This window comes from Salvia hispanica, chromosome 3 (assembly GCF_023119035.1).
Source record: "Salvia hispanica cultivar TCC Black 2014 chromosome 3, UniMelb_Shisp_WGS_1.0, whole genome shotgun sequence".
In the NCBI taxonomy this organism is placed as follows: Eukaryota; Viridiplantae; Streptophyta; class Magnoliopsida; order Lamiales; family Lamiaceae; genus Salvia; species Salvia hispanica.
In genome coordinates, this window is record NC_062967.1 from 16,880,711 (window position 1) to 16,901,983 (window position 21,273).

General features: G+C 36.3%; 3 protein-coding genes and 1 long non-coding RNA gene across 6 annotated transcripts; 1 reads left to right on the forward strand and 3 right to left on the reverse strand.

The window, feature by feature from the left end:
• Window positions 1-895: 895 nt before the first annotated feature.
• On the reverse strand, window positions 896-2,297 carry LOC125216277. 2 transcript variants are annotated; one of them, XR_007175398.1, is made up of 4 exons: window positions 1,970-2,297; window positions 1,535-1,631; window positions 1,347-1,439; window positions 896-1,012 (listed from the first exon to the last, which is right to left on the reverse strand). It is a non-coding gene; the product is annotated as an uncharacterized LOC125216277 (long non-coding RNA). The 2 variants fall into 2 exon arrangements; XR_007175397.1 differs by having other exon boundaries at window positions 1,535-1,686.
• Window positions 2,298-9,955: 7,658 nt separating this feature from the next.
• LOC125209472 (thymidine kinase a-like) lies at window positions 9,956-11,790 on the reverse strand. Its single transcript, XM_048109071.1, has 5 exons — window positions 11,775-11,790; window positions 11,268-11,613; window positions 11,024-11,168; window positions 10,465-10,586; window positions 9,956-10,366 (listed from the first exon to the last, which is right to left on the reverse strand). Exons 1-5 carry the CDS (start codon window positions 11,788-11,790, stop codon window positions 10,102-10,104), a joined length of 894 nt encoding a protein of 297 aa, XP_047965028.1. The 3' UTR covers window positions 9,956-10,101.
• An 85-nt stretch (window positions 11,791-11,875) lies between these two features.
• LOC125210429 (protein disulfide isomerase-like 2-3) lies at window positions 11,876-16,765 on the reverse strand. Its single transcript, XM_048109987.1, has 9 exons — window positions 16,624-16,765; window positions 16,006-16,164; window positions 15,017-15,130; window positions 14,434-14,591; window positions 13,619-13,718; window positions 12,821-12,997; window positions 12,558-12,703; window positions 12,317-12,463; window positions 11,876-12,231 (listed from the first exon to the last, which is right to left on the reverse strand). The coding sequence occupies exons 1-9, from the start codon at window positions 16,744-16,746 to the stop codon at window positions 12,057-12,059; spliced, it is 1,299 nt and encodes a 432-aa protein (XP_047965944.1). The 5' UTR covers window positions 16,747-16,765; the 3' UTR covers window positions 11,876-12,056.
• A 1,265-nt stretch (window positions 16,766-18,030) lies between these two features.
• Window positions 18,031-20,765, forward strand: LOC125210919. 2 transcript variants are annotated; one of them, XM_048110551.1, is made up of 6 exons: window positions 18,031-18,315; window positions 18,472-18,544; window positions 18,734-18,798; window positions 19,322-19,428; window positions 19,634-19,675; window positions 20,444-20,765. In XM_048110551.1, the coding sequence occupies exons 1-6, from the start codon at window positions 18,175-18,177 to the stop codon at window positions 20,646-20,648; spliced, it is 633 nt and encodes a 210-aa protein (XP_047966508.1). In that variant the 5' UTR covers window positions 18,031-18,174; the 3' UTR covers window positions 20,649-20,765. The 2 variants fall into 2 exon arrangements, with proteins under 2 accessions (XP_047966508.1, XP_047966509.1); XM_048110552.1 differs by lacking the exon at window positions 19,634-19,675.
• Window positions 20,766-21,273: the final 508 nt, after the last annotated feature.

A 21,273-nucleotide genomic window follows, 5' to 3' on the forward strand; every position in this document is an offset into this window, starting at 1 on the left:
TGGCTATCCGAGAATTTCGCAGTATATATGCCAAATGAGACTATATCAATGTCCACACACAAAATTGCTCATAATATTTTTAACTTATATTTTGAGTAATAAAAAAAACCGTTATTGACGAGGCAAAAGGATTAATAATCAAATAATGAAGAGTGCATCATATATATCATTGACTTGGCAAAATTGATTAACAAAAGCTGAGGTGGCATCTATCACGTATCATAATCTAAAGTGACAGTTTGGTGAAAAGTCAGTTTTACCCTATGCAAGAAAATTGGTTCACAAATATAGGCTCATAGATATTCCAAGCATGCATCATTGTATTCAAAAGCACATGAATCATGCAAAGTAAATTATTTGTTTTCAGAATTTGCTTATGCTTTCTACAAACTGTCATATTGACACCACATGAATCATGCAAAGTAAAATATTTGTTTTCAGAATTTGCTTATGCTTTCTACAAACAGCCATATTGACACCAAAATGACAACATTATCACAGTTATTAGCAAAGTATGGCATACATAATTATATATTAGGTAATTTCTAAGTTACCTTGACTTCACAACATTAATTTTAGTCTTTTTGCACTCAGAAAACACTGCAGAATATGACAGTAAAGTTTATATGTTAATTAAAATTCAGATTATAGTTTATTTTCGTTTAAAATATAATTGCAGTTTATTATTTTAATCAATAGTTAAGAATATGATCTATTTTGGGACAAAAATGACCACAAATTTCTAAAGATCAGTCAAGCATGGTCATATATATTGCAAGCTTGCATGAATGCATTTAACAGCACATGATTCGTGCAAATTAAATTCTTATTTTTCAGAATTTGATGCATGCTTAAAAACAAATACACCCATATTGACACCAAATCACATTATCACAGATATTAGCAAAGTATGGCATACATATTAAGTTACTATTCTAAGGTAACAAAATTACCTTTAATGCACAACACCAATTTTAGTCGTTTAGTACTCTTAAAACCCCATTATCTTCCTCTGCAGAATATGAGAGTAAACTTTAAGTTAATCAAACAAATCTATTCATGATGATATAGGATACTAAACCAATGAAAAAGAACCAGACATGAAAATTCACAGTTTAATATTAAGTGGAATGGATATTGTGGGAATGATTTTGCAAATGAACTTCTCAGATTTATTACTGATGAAGCTCAGATTTACCTAATAGTACATAACATCTATAAATACTATTTCCATGCCTGCTACAAGGCCCAAGTGAATAGATTTCTTTATATACTCTCAAAACAACATTACAACATCAGTGACACCAAAGGTAAACAATTACTAGAAAACAAACACAATATCTCACCTCTAAATATATGTTTGAATTGCCATTCATTTCCATGTGTATCCTTAGCAATCAATTCCGGTGTCAGCAACTCAGAATCTGTTGGCTCATATTCTGATAGGAGAGCAATCATCGTCAGCGAAAGCAAATATAGGAAATTAGCACTGAATACATATGTATACAGCTAAAGGAAGCAGATAAATAGTTACCAATGGGGGAAGACACTCATTTGCATGTTTATGAAAGACAGAAATCCACCATGAGTGCTGGTATCAGAAGCAGTCAAAACTAAGCAGGACGAATGAACTGCAGGTCTAGGAGTCTCATCAATTGGACTATCCGAACTTATCGGCTCGCTTTGCTACAAATTGATTAACCCAGTTAAATGTTAAGTTGCAAACCAAAAAGATGCTTGCTTGATTTTTGAGCTAGGCACAATAAAAGAACAAACATGATGATTTTTCCAAAATCAAGGAGCAAGCGAAAATCAATTAGGTTTAGTAGGGTTTAGAGTTTTGGGGTATTTGTCAAAAATCTGACGAGGAAGAGAATTTTTGCCTCAGATCTGTTATGGTTTTGGCCAATTTTTTAGAATCATGTAGAAAAATTAATTTCTCTAGAGTTTTGAAAGGGATTTCGATTACCTTTTCGCTGTTGAAGTTCGTCGCTTATTGCGCGTTCCCACCGTAAGCTCCACTGACGTCGCATCGGCGCTTTCCGGAGAGAGGGAGACATCCACACTGGCGACGGATTTGTGAGGGCGGATCAGATAGATCTGAAGACACTCGACGAGCAGCTCCACCGGCATCTCATCCACACAGAGAGAGATGATGAGGCTGAACAAGAAATGAGAAATGGGCAGCGGCGACGTCTGGAATACGGCGGCGGCATCTCGGCGTGGAGGTGGCCACCGTAAATGAAGAAAGATTGAGATGGTAGGTGAGGAGAGAGATTGAGCTGCAATAACCGAGAAGTCACCCACCACATTTTATTTTTTCTTATTTCTAATTTTAAAATGGACTTTTAAATTTTATTTCTTTACTTTTATTATTCCATACTAAATCGTGTAAAAATTCGTTGATTATTTCTTGAAAATTTTCTAAATTTAGTTCTATAATTTAATATTCCTTCTGTCTCACAATATGAGTTACATTTTGCGTGAACACAAGTTTTAAGAATTGTAAAAAATAGTGAGTTGAAAAAATAAATGAGATGTGACTCTTATTTAGGAACGAATTAAAATAGCAAAATGTGACTTTTATTTCGGTACGGTAGGAGTATTTCAACCATACTATTGATATTAGTATATTTTTGTTTTCATTTAAACTATTTAAATTATATTTTTTTCAAAGAAAAATAATCTTTCCAGTTGATAGAACAAAATTTTATGTAATGTTATTTCGAGCGTTCATTAGTGAAATTAAAATAGAAGTAAATGTGTACTATGTCTAGTAATGAATTATCTGGCTGCCACTTTATGACATTTTTAATGGACCATACATTGATAATGTAATGAGCCTGTTTTTATTTGATCTATTTATATATTCTAACATTGTTTTAAGTTAATAATTTTGCTATTGTTATTAATTATTATAATAAATTATTTATAATATTTATTACTCTCTCCGTCCCAGTTTTATAGTCACATTTTGCCATAAAAGTTCGTCCCACATTTATAGTCACATTTAGAATTTTCCATATTTGGACATAAAATTTTACCCCATTATTCACTAAAATTACACCCAAATGTCATTATCAACATAAAAATAAACCAAAACAAAAATTAAAAACCAAAAAGTCAACAAGGGAATCACCTTCAACCAACTCACTTAATTTATTAGACACTCTTTCATCTTACTTCATTTATTACACACTCCACCATCTCACTCTTCCATCTCACTTCATTTATTACACATTCCACCATATCACTTCATTAATTACACACTCCACCAATTCCTTAAAACTCGTGCTCTAACTAAATGTGACTATAAATGTGGGACGGGGGGAGTATTTGAATTACAAATTATTAATTTAAATATATTTCGTTGTCTTCGATCCTACTAATTGATCAGCATAATTCATATATTGTGAATATTAATTTCCATTCGTCGAAACTCATACTCTTTCATCCTTATTTACACATATTTCCTTTGCCATTTATTTTATTTTATTTTACTCCACTCATATTATAAATTAAAGTTGTATAAAATCGTTTGTCGAATGTAAAAAATGTTTCATTTACAGTGAGTTAGGTGTTTATAATATTGTGAATACTTATTGTAATTAACACATATTCTTAACCATAGTACATTATTATATTTTTATTGTCCGCTTTTTTAAAATTTACTTTACTTTATAATTTATTCTCATTATTGGAATATCTTATATTCCGTGCATAGCACGGGTGTTAACACTAGTTCCAAGAATATCGCAGTGTGCCAAATTTGACTATCTCTATGTCAGCACACAAAATTGCATTTCAATGCCAATTAATGTAATATAATTTGCAGGTGAAACTAAATTATTGCATATTTAAATTGATTTTCTTGTAAATAAGTAAGCCTGAAAAAAATTTGTAATTTATCTTTTTAATTACTTATTAATATTATGTACAGATAATTTTATATTTTAACTTTTAAATTACCAGTTTTGTAACTCTTTGCTCGCCTTTCGCTGGAGTTTGAACATTTTGGTGCATCTAATGCACATATTAAAAAAAAAACTTTTAAATTAGAGCATCCACAATGGTTGGCGAGCGACCAGTTAGCCAATTCCCGGTGCTGGCCGGTCCGCTCGCCGAACCATTGCAATCGGCGAGCGCTGGCCGGTGAGCTCGCCGCCATTGTAGGCTAGCGATCGGCCAGCACATTTTATTTTATTTTAATTAAATTTTTGAAACACTATAAATACGCGATTTTCACGCCATTTTCATTCGCACCACTTGTTTTATCGAGTTTTCTCACTCTTAATTTCTGTACAAGAGCAACAACGCGAAATGGATAACAACAACGAGTCTACTCCAGCGACGAGCGGGACTCAAACTCCCACGGTACCCGTGGGAGCTGGATGGGGGCCAATGGGCGGGTACTACGGCATGTAACCTTGGCAGCAGATGATGTCGCAGGGCGTACTGGGGATGCAACCCGGTATACAAATGATACCTGGTTGGGGAGCCGGAATGCAGATGATGCGGGGGTGGCAGGCGGGGGTGCAGCCCGTGATGCAGGGGACGCGCGGGGGGACAATGTCTATCGCCCCAGTCTTGAATTTTTTAATGCGTCTTCCCACACATCGACCCCAGTGGAGACTCAATTCACTGGAGATGAAACTTTCTCCTTAGAGGAGTTGTTGGAACAAGTCGATCGATACGATGACACTCCCAGGGATACAGGGGGAGTCGGTCAGGGGCAGGGGCAGGGTCGGGGAGCACCGAAGAAAAAGAAGAGCAAAGGCAAAAAGGTGGTAGGCGAGTCGTCGCAGCCGGCTGATGACGACAGTGTACGGGGAAGTGGACGGATGATGAGAACGTCGCGCTGTCCAAGGCTTGGGTGTCTGTTTGTGATGATCCCCTCGTTTCGAACAATCAGAGGATCGTCAACATGTGGGCTAAAATTGCAGCGGCCTACAAGAGGAATTGTCCCGCATGGGAAGGCATACACCGGGGAAGAGTGCCGGAAGGGGTGGGAGCGAATCAGGGCTGCGGTCTCCCGATTTGCGGGCTTGTACACCAACGCCCTCCGCATGAAGACTAGTGGCCAAACTGACGAGGACTGCAGGAGGATAGCGGAGAAAGCCTTCCCCGTGTCGGGGCTGTATAAGGAATTCACCTACTGTAACTGCTATCTGGTGCTGATGGATTCCGAGAAGTTCCGGGTGGGTGTCGATGCTGGCTGGCCGAAGAAGCAGCGGCTGAACTATGTCGGTGATTACAGCGGCAGCAGCGGCGGTTCCCACGACCTCCCCGAGGATGTTCAGGAGTTCCCGTCCCCTCCGTCGTTTACTCGCCGCACTCGCCCGGGTTGGTCAAAGGCGGGCGCAACGGGCAGCGAGGGGAGTCGCCCAGGGGTCCTAGGAGGTCCAGTCGACATCCCCCCCTGCTGGTAAGTCGGCAGCCGAGCTCGCCTTCTACGCGCGTCAACAAACGCGTAAACAGATGCACAAGATCTTAGCTGAATAGAGGGAGGCAACTGACCCGTGGAGAAGAGATTTCTTCACTCAATGCTCGAGAGTATGCGGGTCGATTTGGATGCCGCCGCGGCACAGTTGGGGGTCCCGGGTGGCGGCGAGGACGGCGGCGACGGCGACGAGGAGTATAGTGGAGCGGGGGCTCGTGTGTGGAAGCCCGTTTTTTTTTAATTATGTAATTTTTTTATGTAATGTACTTTTTAAAAAAAATAAAATCAATGAATTTTTCCGTATATGTGTCGTAAATTTAATTCCGTATTTTGTATTTAATTCTGTAAATATTTAGTTATTTTTTTTTATTTTATTTGATGTAGCTAGTCTATTGCTTGTCTAGTTGCTTATCCTGATAATGTAGCAAGATGAATTTTAGTGCTAATGATGTGGCAGGAGAAGTTTGTGGCTAGCCTATGCCTACCAATATTAAGTATAGATGGTGGTGAAAAAAGTACTAATGGCGCCATTTAGGATGCAGATGCTCTTTCTAATTTTAAAGAAATAGGATGTCCGTTTGGAAAAGTCAATGAGCTAGATATTTGAATAGTACAAGGCTGCAAATTCATACATTCGTTCTACTCAACTGTCTCAGGTTATAAATATTTGATTGAAGTACGTAGTAAAATCCTGAAAACGTTTACCTTTCAATCCATATTTTTAATATGAAAACAACGTCGTTCCTTTCTACAAACGCCGGTTAAATCCACGACAACTTTCCGACTAGCCCCGGATAGCTACCTACGCATTATTTTGCCACATCAGAGATGGAAAATAGAAATTGTAGTGAACTTCGTGATTATTTATCAAGTTCAGAGTTCATAGAACAAAATTAAAAGTTTTAAAGCTAATTCCGTAATATTTAGGCATCAATAACTCTATTTTAAAAATTGCAAATTCATTTAACAAATTTCTTTATTCAGATCTTGTCCATAGAACTCTAGTAATCGATAAATTAAACAAATAAAAATATCCTAAAAAAACTCGAGCATGATTCAAATTGGTTATTTTTCTGATTTCCAAAAATTATTTAGAGATATTATAATGGTTTATCATTGCAAGGATAATTAGAGTTATGGTTCAGTCATTGTGGATACAATTCAATGATCAATGATCAATAATCAAATAACGATTAATGAATTGACGAGGCAAATTTGACTAATTCAATGTCAAGTCTTAACACAAAAATTTGCATCTAATCAAATGCCAAATGATGTAGTACTATATTTTTTTTTCTCGATAAAATAAATGCTCAAATTGCATTTAGAATGGGTGAGCAAGTCAAAGAACAAGTCTAAAACAAAAAACCAAAAAAGGCTATAGAGCCAAAATACCTAGACTAACAAGAACGGACAAAAGGATCCAACAAAAAAGCTCACACAGAAAACTAAGGGAGGAGTACAAAGAGAGGTCACCTTAGCAACGGCCATCACCTTTTTGCCTATTTTTTTCTTGTCCATCCTCTAACTTTGGACAGCTCCTCGCTCATTTGACTTGGTAGAAATGGAGATCACGGACACCAAGCTTTAGTCCATGATCTCAATCTCCATAAGATAAGCTTCTTCTCAACATTCCAATTTGGCTCCGCCTTTTCAAAAATCACCTTGTTCCTCAGCCACCAAATGGACCAAGAGACAACATAAAAAAGCGAGGTCCAAATCTTCTTATCTAACTTGTAAAAGGGTGTGTTCAACCAAGAGAGAAAGCATAAAACAGGATCCATAAGCAAGCATAAGGAGATGTTCCAGCGGCTACAAAAGAAATACCACAAGCTACTTAAATATTTGCATCCAAATATGATGTGGGAAACTGTTTCCGGATGCTCTTTGCAAAAGGCACAAAGATTATCTTCAACGTCTGGGAAGCCGAGTTTGAATAGCGTATCCTTGGTATTAAGTTTGTCCTGTAAAATAAACCAAATTAAAAGTTTTGCACGTGGTGGAGCGACATTTCTCCACACGAGTCTCCCAAGCTGAAACTGGTTGCTTTCTCTTCCCAAGATATGGAAAACCTGCAAATAAAAATCTGAGACAGAGAAAAAGTTTGACTTATGAAAGGTCCAAATCCTTATATCACTTTCTCTTTCACTCAAGGAGTTATGATCCACGGCAAGGTACAAACGCTCAAGCAATTCCTCCTTCCAGAAAAACAATTTCCTTCTCCAGTTGAACTTCCAACTCCATCTACCATTTTTCCAACCACCCATATCACCAACAAAGTCATGTTGCCGAGTAGAAATGTTGAAGAGCATGGGGAAGAGATCTTTTAAGATATCAAACCCAATCCAGTTGTCAAGCCAAAATCTAGTGCTCCTTCGTTACCCACTTTGATTTGGATTCCTCTCTTTGCAACTTCTCGCACTTCGTTCTTAAAGCCCGAGAAGTTTATAATTTGGCCCTAAGTGCTTGAGACGCTTCTATCTCCAATCTGTTGAATATCTCCGATATGCCTAGTGTTATGGATGGAGCTGACAACTTTCTTCCACATGGGGTACTAACTATCGGAGAATTTCCACTACCATTTAATTAGTAGCGCTGCATTTCTAATCAGAATGTCTCCAACCCCGAGCCCGCCTTAATTAATAGGCCTTTAAATAACATCCCAAGCAATCAGGTTACTCCCCTTTGATATTGTCCTTTTTCCCTAAAAAAATCTTCTTTCCATTTGAATAATGTGTTTGGCAACGTTCTTGGGAGTTTGAAGAGGCTAAGGTAATAAATCGGAAGATTATTGGGAACTGACTTGATAAGGACCAATCTTCTTGCTTTGACAAAGTATTTGATTTCCACATTGTAAGCCTCTTTTCCACTCGATGATGGGTTTCCAAGTAAGGATCTTTCTCGGGTTAGCTCCCAGTGAAATACCAAGATATGTAACTGGTAATTTTGCAAGCCCACGTTTTATTATAAGAGTTCTTCAATAAGTTGATTCTCACATTCCAAAGGTATGAGGACAGATTTTCCATGATTTGTATATTTAAATGATTTTTTTGTAAATAAGTTAAGTTGAGCTTGAAAATTTTTTATTTTAACTTTTTCAATATGTATTGATATTAAGTACATATAGTTTGATATTTCTTTCTAATTGTTATCAACATTTTTTATGTTTTAACAAAAAAAAATTGGTAAATAAGAGAGAAAGGAGAAAATAGGTAAAATAGATAGCAAGAAAAAAAATAGATAAAATATGAATAAAGACCGGTAAGCAAGAAACTTTTTAAAAAAAATAGGACTATTTTTGTGGAGACAATTAAATTCTGATCTAGGAGACATAATTTAATCGGAATTCTGATCTAGGAGACATAATCAATACACAATTTGCTGAAGGGTGGGGTCGTCAATACAATTTTACACAATATGGGTTGCTTTTTCTAAGAGATAATAAAATAATCAAACAAATAAAATAAAAAAAAATTAAATATATACATATTATTTTATCTTTCGTCCCATAATAGATGTCACACTTTCCTTTTTAGTTTTCCCACAAAAGATGTTACATTTTTTCTTTTGGAAAAAGTTCCCTCTTATATCAATTAGTATAAAATAGTTAAAATAGAGAAAAAATAAAGTAAGTTAGAGAATATTGTTGAAGACACTATCTTCTATATTATTATCTATTTTACTTTGTTTTCTCTCCACTTTAATTATTTATTATCCTTTTTCTAAAACATGTGAAAAAAAGGAACGTGTCATCTTAGCTGGGACAAAGGGAGTATATTTTTCCGCACCACTTAACAACAAAATAGCATCTCCTAAAATCTTGTGTCATCTCCCAAGTGTGAGATCTATTATGGGACGGAGGGAGTAGTTCCTTTTTAGTTTTTCCCACAAAACATGTCACATTTCCTTTTCTAGAAAAAGTTATCTCTTACGTTAATATAAATATATTATTTATCTTTCCACTTAACATACAAAACAACATCTCTTAAAATCTCCTGTCAATTCTCAAGTATGACATCCACTATAGAACGGAGAGAGTACTATATTAGAAATAGCAACCACGACTATGCAAAATTGCTCAACAGAGGATCTCATCCTTTGCTAAATGGTTTAAAAGATTTGGAGGTAGCCAAAAAGAGTTTTATTATAGGTCAAAATATATTACTCCCTCCTTTTTTTAGAAATAGAAATATTTGAAACGACATGGATTTTAATACACAATTTAATAAAGTAAGAGAGAGTGAAAGAAAAATTGATAAAATAAGAGTAATGAAATTAATGTTAGTGGATTATGGAACCCACTTTATTAGTTGTATAAGTGGTAAATAAATTAATGTACAAAAGTGTAAAAATATTCTAAAATAGAAAATTTGAAAGTTGTTATTTTTAAAATACGGAGTAGTATAAGAACACTTCCTTTGTACCATCGTAAGCATGACATTTCTTTTTCACACTCATTTTGAGAAAATTATTACAAATAGTTAAATTAGAAAGAGAATAAAGTAAGAGAGACAATAATACAAAAGTAAAGGAAAATGATAAGGAGTACTAGTTAAACATATTCTACTAATACTATACATCACTAACAAGTAACAACAGAGCCATAGATATATCCTAAACAGCACAATCCAACATTTCTTCCCAACATTTCTGCAATTGTTTTAACAATCAAGCAATTGTTTAACTGCGGCATCTCCAAGCTTGCTTCCTGATGCAGCTTCCACAGAAGAATCCCGTTGCTCATTGCCATAGTGCAGGCGACAGACAGGCATGTAAACATCAGCACCACCGATGAGCTCAGTTTGCAGGTCACCCGTCTTCCTCAGAGTGAAGAAAGCGCGTTTGCCACAGAGCTCGCACCGTGCAGTTAGCTTCGTGACAGTATCAGCAAGCGGGATGATATCGAGCACTGATCCAAAACTCCTCCTATTGGGGTACAATAACATGTGATTTAGATCAAGAATCATCTATTCACAAACAGAACAAACTAGCATGGCATGATGTAACTGGTACATTTCAACTACCTCAAGTAATCACCATCAAGGCCAGCAACTACAACAGTTTTCCCATCAAGATCAGCTGCCTCACAGCAAAATTCGTACAGGTCACCGAAAAATTGCGCTTCATCAATGCCAATCACATCCACCTGCTCGAATGAATCAAGCAAATTAGCTCAAATGATGGAAATTACAAGGGATTAGTCCAAAGTAGAGAGGATTATGTTTAAAGCAACCATCAAAATCAAGATGGCATACTGCAAAAGAGTAGTACGTATATGTTTCTCTGACCTGCCTGAATAGAACACAACTATATGGCAAAACAATACATAATTTAGTCAGCAAATCCAACAAACTAAATTTTGCTTAATCCCTTTTTTTTCCATTTTCTGACTTAGGGTTTCTTTTCCTCTAGCAACAAACAGAGCAAACAACAAAATGAACTCAAGCATGGAAATTATCAGGCAATTTTGACATGAATTCAAATTCAACAAATATGAAGAGCAAGAGCACATAGTGAATAAAGTGAACAATACGCGAAAGAAAGTCACGAAATTAGCGTATGAAAAATAAGAATATGAATTACTTTTTGATATGCCGTGGCGCCAATTTTGAGCTTGAACGACAAGAGATCCGGCAGCGGCCAACAAGGGAACTTGGTGCCATCATGCGTCACGACTGCATCCACCGCGTATCGAGTATCTTTACTCGACTTTATCATCGCCACAGTCCTGCAAATCGATTAGGATCATGAAATCAGATCGGATCTCAATTCCACAATAATCAGACTCTGCATACTGCAAATTTCCCTAATTCAGAAATCTCAATACCTGCCGGAATCAGACTCCGCGGTGATGCGACGGAGGAGAGCGGTTGATTTACCGGCGAACATAGGTCCGACGATGACGTGGACCTCGCCTGGGCGGCGGTAGGAGGCAGCCATGATTAGGATTGAAGAGGGAAGTGTAGAAGTAGAACAGTGGAGGAGTGGTTGTTTGACGTTGAAAGTGGTGGATTTTTCTGAATTTTCAACTCCAATTATATAGTAGTTGACGATTGAAGGTATAAATTTTAGGGTTGGAGTAATAAATTTGAAACGAAAATCGAAATTTGAGAGGGAAATTTGAATCGAAGATGGAAGCGTGCAGTGTACACATCTTATTAATCCACCCGCGCCTTCCTCATTTTTGAATTTTTTTTTAAGTAATTAATCTATTTGATTCGGAAAGGGTTTCCAATTTTCAACTGTAATATATTTTGACTTGTAGACTATATTTTATCACAGAGTTATGTCGGAAATCGATTTAGTAGATCAAATCTCTAAGATACTCATACACCAGTATTCGTAATCATTTTCCTAATAATATATACTTTCACCAGATATGGTTAAGATTTGATACTGTCGCGGTACTTGATAAGGAGTATTCAGTAAATTTAGTTCAGAAAAATCATTTCTCAGTTTATAAACTCGGAATCGTACGTGTAAGTAATTTAAATTTCAACAAACGACATAGATCAAACATTCATTTATAAACCAAAAATAATACTACTCTGTAACATCAAAACTGTTTTCTAATTAAGAGATTTCTTGTTTCTCTCAGAAGCTTAAAAGAATTGAACTAAAGCTCATCTTTGCTAGCAGTGTCCTCTCCCATGAGTTCTTCTAGCGAGAACTCGTCTTCCTCGATTATCTCGCCGTCTTTGCCGTCCCACGGTTCGGTCTTCACGAGCTCCGGGTCAGCGGCCAGCGGCAGAGTGCCCTTTCCGCCTCGTCCGGCTTCTTTGACAAACTCTCTGAGAACACAGATGGGGTTTTACTTCGTTTGCAGTGTCAAATGAAGCAAGAAAACAGAGAAATAGAGTGAAGAGAAGAGCTCACGATATCTGGTCACGTTCAAATGCGCTCTTGAGTGGGGCGTAGGCTTTCTTCTTCAAGTTGAGTGCCACTAGAGCTGGATAACCGTAGCCTCCAACTCCAACGTGCTGCTCAAGATTGGGCTGCTTCCCCGCAGCAGCCCAGAGAAAACTGTGGCATTTTTTGTCAAACTCAGTCAATCTCGTGAGAGATTAAAGTTAGGTCAAAACTGAGAATATGAGATTTTATAGAGCTTATGTCTTGCCTGTAAGGACTCTTTCTAAACTTCTCTGCAACCGATAGCATAATCTCGAGGTATCTGTTTCTACCCTCCGCCTTCGAGTCCAATATGTCGGGGAGGAAGGCTACGAAGCAGATGGCGGCTGAGCCACACTTCTCTTCCATAACGTCCTATATGAATATACAACATCATTACAGTTTCAGAGATCAAAATTTGAATGAATCGCCCTATGAAAGTGAGATTGGGGGTTAGGGGTGGGGGAGACGAGAAGGGATGAAGGATCATACTGGGCTAGTCAATTCAGTCACTTCAGGAGGGGCAGCATTTGCTTCCAGCTGCTCCAGAGCGAAAGATTCAATTGCCGATGCAGTTCTTGCACCTTCATATGGAACGGGGCTGTCTTTGTCAGCTCCAAACACCATGATAGTAGGAAAACCTTGGACATTATACCTGCTCATCAAAGACTGGCAGCTCTGACTAGTTAGAAATTGGAAGAGACCTCCATCTTGTATTAATAGCAAGAAAGATAGGATCGAGCTACAACATTTATATCTGTAGGTTACCAAGCAAGATATCTACTTATGAAAATACATGAATGCATGCATACGTGGATTTATATATCACTCTGTACAGCATATACTTCTCACAGTCTTTGCAATTCCTAGTACAGTCTGAAAAGTGACACTGATCTCTAATGCATACAACATGAGGCATCATTCATGCATGTCAAACATTGCCAAAACTAGACATTGTGAATATTTGCAGATATAGTTAAACTGAATGTGGATGAGAAAGTGAAGTATAGCACTGAACTTATGCTCACTCTGTAGAATAAAACATTGAGGGGGTGTTCGGTTTGCAAGATTGTATCCGGGATTAAATTGGTAGTGTGTTTGGTTCATGAGATTCAACCTCACAACTCAATCCTAGATGGATAATCATGGGATAATTAGTCATAGCTAACCCCCTATGACTAAAATAATCTCAAACTCAATCCTAGATTGCATCTTGGTATTATTTTATCTTGGAAACCGAACACCACCTAAGATAACCAGCGAGACCAGTGCTTAATGGAGGTGGCTTACCTTATCTGCATCACAGTCAACATGGCCCAACTTCACCTGACCCTTGAGACTGTTAGCTACCTTCTTCCATTCAGGAGCAAGCTTCTTGCAGTGACCACACCTTCACAACAGCAAATTGAATGACAATCAAATATATAAACAACAGCATAGAGAATGAGAAACAAATATTTGAAAAACAAAATTACATAATAGCTAAATTAAACATCACAATATTATTATGATATCAGAAGAAGTGCGAATTTCTATCTAATTAATTCGTTGGCCATCTTTGATTTTATATTGTTCAGAAAATCCCTTTACTCAGACGAACTATATTCGACCTTGATCGAACAATTAACATCAATTTTGATTTTTGACAAGAAGTCACTTGCAATTATCTATACTCCCACCACCCTTCTTCATGGCTGCATCATGACCCAAAACTATATTTTACCAAATCACATAATCTCAAAGCCTGTTTTGATGGTGACCAGCACTGCATTAAACATATTTATCTGTCTCAAGATTGCGCACCCAGCTTCCACTTCTTCTGTCAACCTGTCCCAGTAGTCTACAAATCTCAAGCTAATTTTCTTCAGAATTTGCTCCACCAATCAATATTCCTGTCCAATCTCATTCCCATATACAGATCCCATTCTCGCCCTAACCTAAACAGCCCCCTACTCTGCCAAAAATGAGACTTTGTACTTCCATCCCAACCACTATTCAGTACTTCATAGACTATCATAGAGAAATGCAGGATAAAATCCTCGCAAAGTCACAGGTGTAACCTATAAGGATTTACACAAAAAGGACTTATGGAGAGCACAACTCACCAAGGAGCAAAGAACTCCACAACCCATAGTTCCTTGCTTTTGAGTACCAATTCATCAAAGTTGCGTGAGTTCAGTTCCACTGATGCACTTGGTTCTGATTTCTGACTTGATCCTCCTCCTGATTTCCCATCCAGACGTTCTTTCAGGAGGGTTTTGACCTTATGGAAAGAAAACAAAAGAAAAGAAAAATTTAGTTATCCCTGCTCAACAGTAATGACTTGGTGACAAGGCAGAGATATTGCAAAGTGCCTGACTAAGAACTTTATGGAACTTGACTTGTTACATTAAATAAATGGTTACCCAAACAAAGAAGTACGTGCAAATGCATAGAATAATGTTTCATAAGACGGATGGTAAACAATTCTTATGGCAGACATCTGACTATATAACTTTTTCAGTTAGGACATAAGAACCATTTCACTTTCAGATGACCCTTAAAACATGATTGCTCATCAAGGATGTAGGTGGTGATAATCATGACAAAGGCAATGCACACAGTCACAAACAACCATAAGAATAGAGATTAGAGAAAAAGGAAAAGGAGAAGCAACAAATTTTAAGGCTTAGAAACAACAAAATTCACCTGTTTCAACGCAAATTCAACAATAGGCTTGGCATCTCTAGCTCCTTGATAATCTGCAGGGGGTTTTCCTGGTGCAAAGACCTTGATGGTAGGAAATCCTTTAATCCCATATTCCTACATAACACAAGGGACCAAAGAATCTTTAAAATAATGGACAAATAAAGCCTTGTCTATGTGAGCAATAAAAACACATCTTTGAATCTTAAATAAATAGAATGCTTTCCTTTCATGGGAAATTATTTTAAAGGAAAGTCAAGGAGTGGATTCAACTCCTGTTAGCTTCAGATCTGTGAGCAACCTTGCAGCATATTCACCATTCTTTAATGTCAGTCAAAAGACCACACAATATGATAGGGACTCCAACCTCGTGTCTGCTACAGTTCAGCCACGAGCCCAACTCAGCTCAGCACTACTCACGAGCCACGAACCAAGCCTTTTGGCCACCCAAATTGCATTATTACAATATAGATTTCCATATCTTTGCATTTCTTATTTCCTATCTTTATTTATTCCCCATACCTTTTGTAATTTAATAATCTTGCTTGATTAGTAAGATACATTTTAGGGGTTAGAATTCTAAAAATAATAGAATTCTATAGTATTTTCATTCATTGAGAAATAATAAACAAATTATTCTCATTCTTGGTTCTGGCGGAAATCGCCCCCTAGCACCTCAACTAGGGTTTTATCGTTTCCGTTCATCTTCTATCTTTCGTGTGCTCGTGCTCTTTGATTTCCGGCGATAGACCAATACTTGACATCTCTAAATGCTCTTAGTCCACAAAGTGATCAATCAATAGATTACACGCAACTAAGAATGCAACATCTTATGGAATAAGCATCAGTACTATGTCAGTTTGAAAGTAATGAAGTAGAGACAGCACGCTAGAAGTTCTTTGTGAAATCAAGCCCTATAAATAAACAAATTGGATATGGAATGCCAACAAATTGAATATGGAATGCCAACAAATTGTTTGACAAAGAAATACCTGAGCTAGTGATTGGTGAGCATCGGCATCTAAAGCCGCCACAGTTGCCACACCTTTCAAGACAGTAGCCGCCTTCTCCCATGCGGGTGTCAGGGCTTTACAATGACCACACCATGGTGCGAAAAACTCAACTAAAACTATACCATTCGAATTGAGTACCTGCGCGACACAAATAAACAGAAGAACAGAAATACAACGCCACTGATTAAGATTCCATAAGAAAAGATAGAGCAGGCAAGCATAAAAGTTACTAATATCAATTTTATCTCAGCCAGCAACGGATTTACAAAACCAAGGCAAGTCTGCCCACCTTCTCAATGTAGTTGAGAACTTCATCAACTCCACCCAATCACACAATCACAACATGAATAAAAGGCTAAAAAATCAGCATTGTGATCTAAATACCACTCGCTTCCACATCAATGCCAAGAAAATCTACCAATCAGCAATTTACAATATCTGAACTTCAGCTAGATCAACAAAGCTGACGTATAAAGTGCTTAATCTAAACGAATCGATTTCACCAAAACAAATAAGAGAATGAACTGAAACAGTCTTCAATAAACGTTACACCTAAAAACAAAGGAAACAACTCAGAATTGAAGCAAATTCGCGTACCTTGGACTTGAAATTGTTAGGATTTAGCTGAACAACAGGGGACGAAGGTCCGTACAGTGCATAAACGCCGAGATTACCGACCAATGAGAGAAGGAGAAGTGCGATCAACGGCGATTTCTCCATTTTTTGGATTTTTTTTTTCACTTTCGAATTGGCAAAATTTTGTTTTTCGCGGAGTGATTAAAAAAACTGCTGCAACGGGTGCTACGTAGCTTGGCCAATGGAAGAGTTCCACGTCATCTTCATAACTTCTGGAGTATTCTGTTGTTGGCAATAAAATTTATTTTAAGTATTTTGTTACTCTCTTTTTTAAGTATGATAATCTTGTAATTTTGTTACTTTTGTTATTTTTATACTCCATATATACTACCTAGATCTACGAAAGAATATATATACTTCTTCCATCCCATTAAAAAAAATAACAATAAAGAATGGTATGGTAAAATAAGGAAGAAGATGATTAATGATAGTTAAAATAGTGTTAATGGATAATGGAACTTATATTATTAAATTGATACTCACTCCATCTCACAAAAATATATACAATTAGTATGACACGATAATTAAGACAATATTAATAAAGTAAGAGAGAGGAGACAATCATATGATAAAATAATAGAGAAGAGAATGATAATTAAAAGAGTGTTAGTAGATAATGGACACCTACATTAATAAATTGATAGTATAACTTCTCAAAAACGGAATGCACATATCTGGACGAAAGAAATGAAAAATGCGCATATTTTTATGTGACGGAGGGAGTATAACATTTTAAAAATGAAATGTACATATTTTTATGGGATTGACCAAAATAGAAAATGCACATATTTTTATGGAACGAATGGATATTATGAATCTGTTAAAAGTTATCTGGATCTCATAAAATTAAATACTTATCTCCATAAGTTTAGATTTAATTTTGTTCGAGATACTTTTACATTATTTTCAATTTTTTGTTTTTTCTTTATTTTTTTCCATTTAAGGCTATTTTATTAATTTGTTATACTAGAAAAATGAAATATAATTATTTATAATTCACTCGTTAGTAGGATATGTATTTTACTAATATTTTTCAACCACTTTTATTGTAATTTTAAAACTTGAGTCAAAATGAGATACATTATAGTATAATGCAAATAGAGTAAATAAGTAGAGGTTATAAGTTGTGATAAAAATTTTCATAAGTAATTATAATAGTACTACTACCAAATTTGGTTGGATAATTAAATACCAAATTTTTAAAACTATGACTGTTTTTCGTTTATTTATAAATAAAATATATCTGGGTAAAATTTGAATTAAACGTGGCCAAATAATAGTATTCTAAAAAACAAGGGGTGAAAATGTGATTTGGACAAAATAAACCAGTAATGTAAAGCGCAAGAATCTGAAAATTTCATGAGAATTTCGGCACCTTAATTCACTGCCCTTCCCATCCCCAATTTCTCACGAAAGCCCTTTTGCTTCCGTAATCGATTCAAAATTGAAAACTAGAAATTCATCTTCAGAAAAAATAACAAGAAAAATCGATACAGAAAGCAAGGTTTTAGAATGAGAGGAAGATTTTATAGAAGTATGCCGCGATTGAGGGCGTCGGGCTCCTCGATTATGAACTCCATCGCAGTATCTCGGCTGAGAAGAAAAGCTATGGATTCAATGTCTTCTGCTCAGCTCACTTATTCTACCATAAAGGTGAATGCAAAGATTCCTCTTTTTTATGCGTTTTGTGATAAAGATTTTGTTTTTTTATGTATGAAGTGAAAATGGTTGGGTTATTTTATTGGGGGCCTTTTTCTGTAGATATTTGATTTTTGGGGGTATGTTTTGATTTTGGTTTTGATGTTTCAGGATTTATTTGAGAGGCATAAAGTGGTTTTTACAGTTTCCACTTCCATTGCATCAGTTGTTACAGCTTGGGCAGGTATGATTCTCCCCTTTTCTTTCACACTTTAACACACACACATATATATAGAGATAGGGAGTGAGATTATATGATTTGAGTATCAATATGTGGGGTGGTTAGAAAATTTGAAGATGATGATTATCCAGTTTGAGTTTCTTTTAGCACTTGTTTGTTTGTTGGATTTGTGCAACAATGATGTGGATGTAGGTTATTCTTTACGGCAGCTGCATCAGTCGAGAGTCGAGCAAAAGCTTGAATCAATTGAGAAAGCTGTAAGCATTTTCAGCTTTGTTTTAGTCTACCTTTAGTTGACATATGTGTAGTGTGTGATGATAATGTGTTTCATATATTTGAAGTTTCTTATGCTTTGGATGTGAGTGTAGAGATGAGAGAATTTTAGATTGATTCATATCATTCTGAAGCATGATGATGGTTATTGATGGATGTCTCTCTTTATTGTTTTCCTTCTCAACTAATAATCTTGTTGTGCTGGTAATCTACCGTGTCCTTACCTTTTGAGATTGAAAATCATCTTAAAATTTAAATCGGTTGATTGGATTTAAAGAAGAGCTCGATGCCAGAGCTCCTAGTTATGGATTCTTGAAGTAAATAAACCAAAGAATTATTCATGATGTTTTAATCATTATCATGTTTATTTTTGTCTGATTGTTTGTAAGTCGAGATACAATAAACCATTACAGCTTCGTCTTTGCTTGCTTGTACTCAAATTTACTACTTGCCCCCTGTACCTCTTTTTATTTCTACTGATATGAGAATATGGATTTTATTTGGCAGATGAAAAACAATTATCAGATGGAAGATCCCGAGTTGAGGAAACTAGTCTCAGGATCTGTTAGTCTGCCGGCTTGTCTTGCAACTGCTGGAACTGGTTTGATTATCGGGTCAGTGATCACGGATTTGTATTTATGCTAGCTTTGATTTACAGTCTTTATTTAACTTTTGAAGAAGATCGATAATATCTGATTCTCAATGAAAAATTCCTTTATTAAAGTAGCTGAAAACACATAGGCCACGCTCAGTTTACATTACAAAATAATACTGAGATTGAGTCTGGGATAATCATGCCCTATATTGTTTTTGTCGCAGGGGAACGGCTCCGATTGGCAATGGGGAGATTATCCATATAAGATAGTATCATGGATTAATTAGTCCTCCATTTTTATTAACCGAACATAGAACTAAATAGTACACATGCTTCAGATGACCAACCGAACGGCCACATAGGGTTTAGTTGCATTTATAACACAAACTAGCTTACCTTATTTCCTCAAGTCTAATTAGCAGACAAAGCCTGTTCCGGTTTGGCCAGACTGAAAAGTGGACGTGTTGCTAATTGCATACAGTATATTATAAAGGTTGTAATCTTGGTGCAACAACTTAGAAAAAATATTGAAACGTGGTGATAATAGACGCAGATAACCCCAACCTAAAACGAAGCAAGAAGCGTTGCAGATGGCCTTGAAGGAACATGAACTGCTCAAGAATCTTTAAACTTGAGATGCATGATGCGTCGCTCTTTGCATCATAAATGATAAAGAGAAAAATGCATCCCATAAAACAACTGCAGCTCTCATCTGAATTTCTATTCATCAAGTTTCCTCGTGTTATGTTGAATTTGGAGATGTTCCACAGCTGATTGGTTGAGTGATACATTACTATAGTAATTGTACGCGCTTTTATTAGTTAGAAGAAAGGTGTGAGCTATGAATTATTGTAAACTGAATCATTCATTCTGTTTAGGATGTGAGGGAAAACATATATTTTCACTATTTTTCCACTCCTCTGTCATGTTCTGGAGGCTGGATACTTTTCTCCAGACAGCATGGAAAAAATGAGGGAAATGCATACGGATTTTCTCTCGTTTTCTCTCTTAAAATGCTATGTTTAACGTTGCAGGTTAGGTCTGGGATGGCGAGGTGGAGTGAGGTATGCGAACCGGAGGTTCCAGAGGGAACAGATGAAGCTGCTCGGGCAGCTGAAGCCAGGAAGATGGCCGTTGAAGCTCTTTAAAAGGCCTATTCTGAGACGAAGACTTCAAGAAAATGCCGATAAGATTTCAGAGCCTATAGAGAAGGATGCATTAGCTCAACATTCTAACTGATCAAAGCCTCACTGCCCTCGGAAAACTGAACCCCCTTTTTTTCTATTTACATATATTATGTTATTTGTAAAAAATCGTTTATGTGCATCAATTTTGAGAACTGAGGTCCTTAATGTATCTCTTTATTTTAAAATTATTTAATTTATGTTGATTATTGTATTATACTCCTTATCTTGTAATTTTGAAATGATTTCATATTTAAGTTGATTTTGTAATATAGCTTGTGAGTTTTTGCTGGTCTACGTGGTATGGTTGAAGGCTTGAATATGAGTTTTTAAGTTTCATATGAATTGTGAAAATAGTGTAATTTTGATTTTTTTTTTAGTACTTTCTTATCTCATGATAGATGCCACACTTAGTGAAGGTACGAGATTTTATGAGATATTGTTTTGTGTGTTAAATGGAGAGAGAAAAATATGGTAGTATTATATATTTATACACTGATGTAAGTGATAACTATTTTTTATAAATGAAACATGATATCTTTAATGTGACAAACTAAAAAAGAATGACATCTGTTATGCATGATATCTTTAATGTGACAAATTATAAAAGAAGAGTGTGACATCTGTTATGCACTAGAGAGTGAATAGTATTCCCACCGTCCCACTTTAGGAGTCTCAAT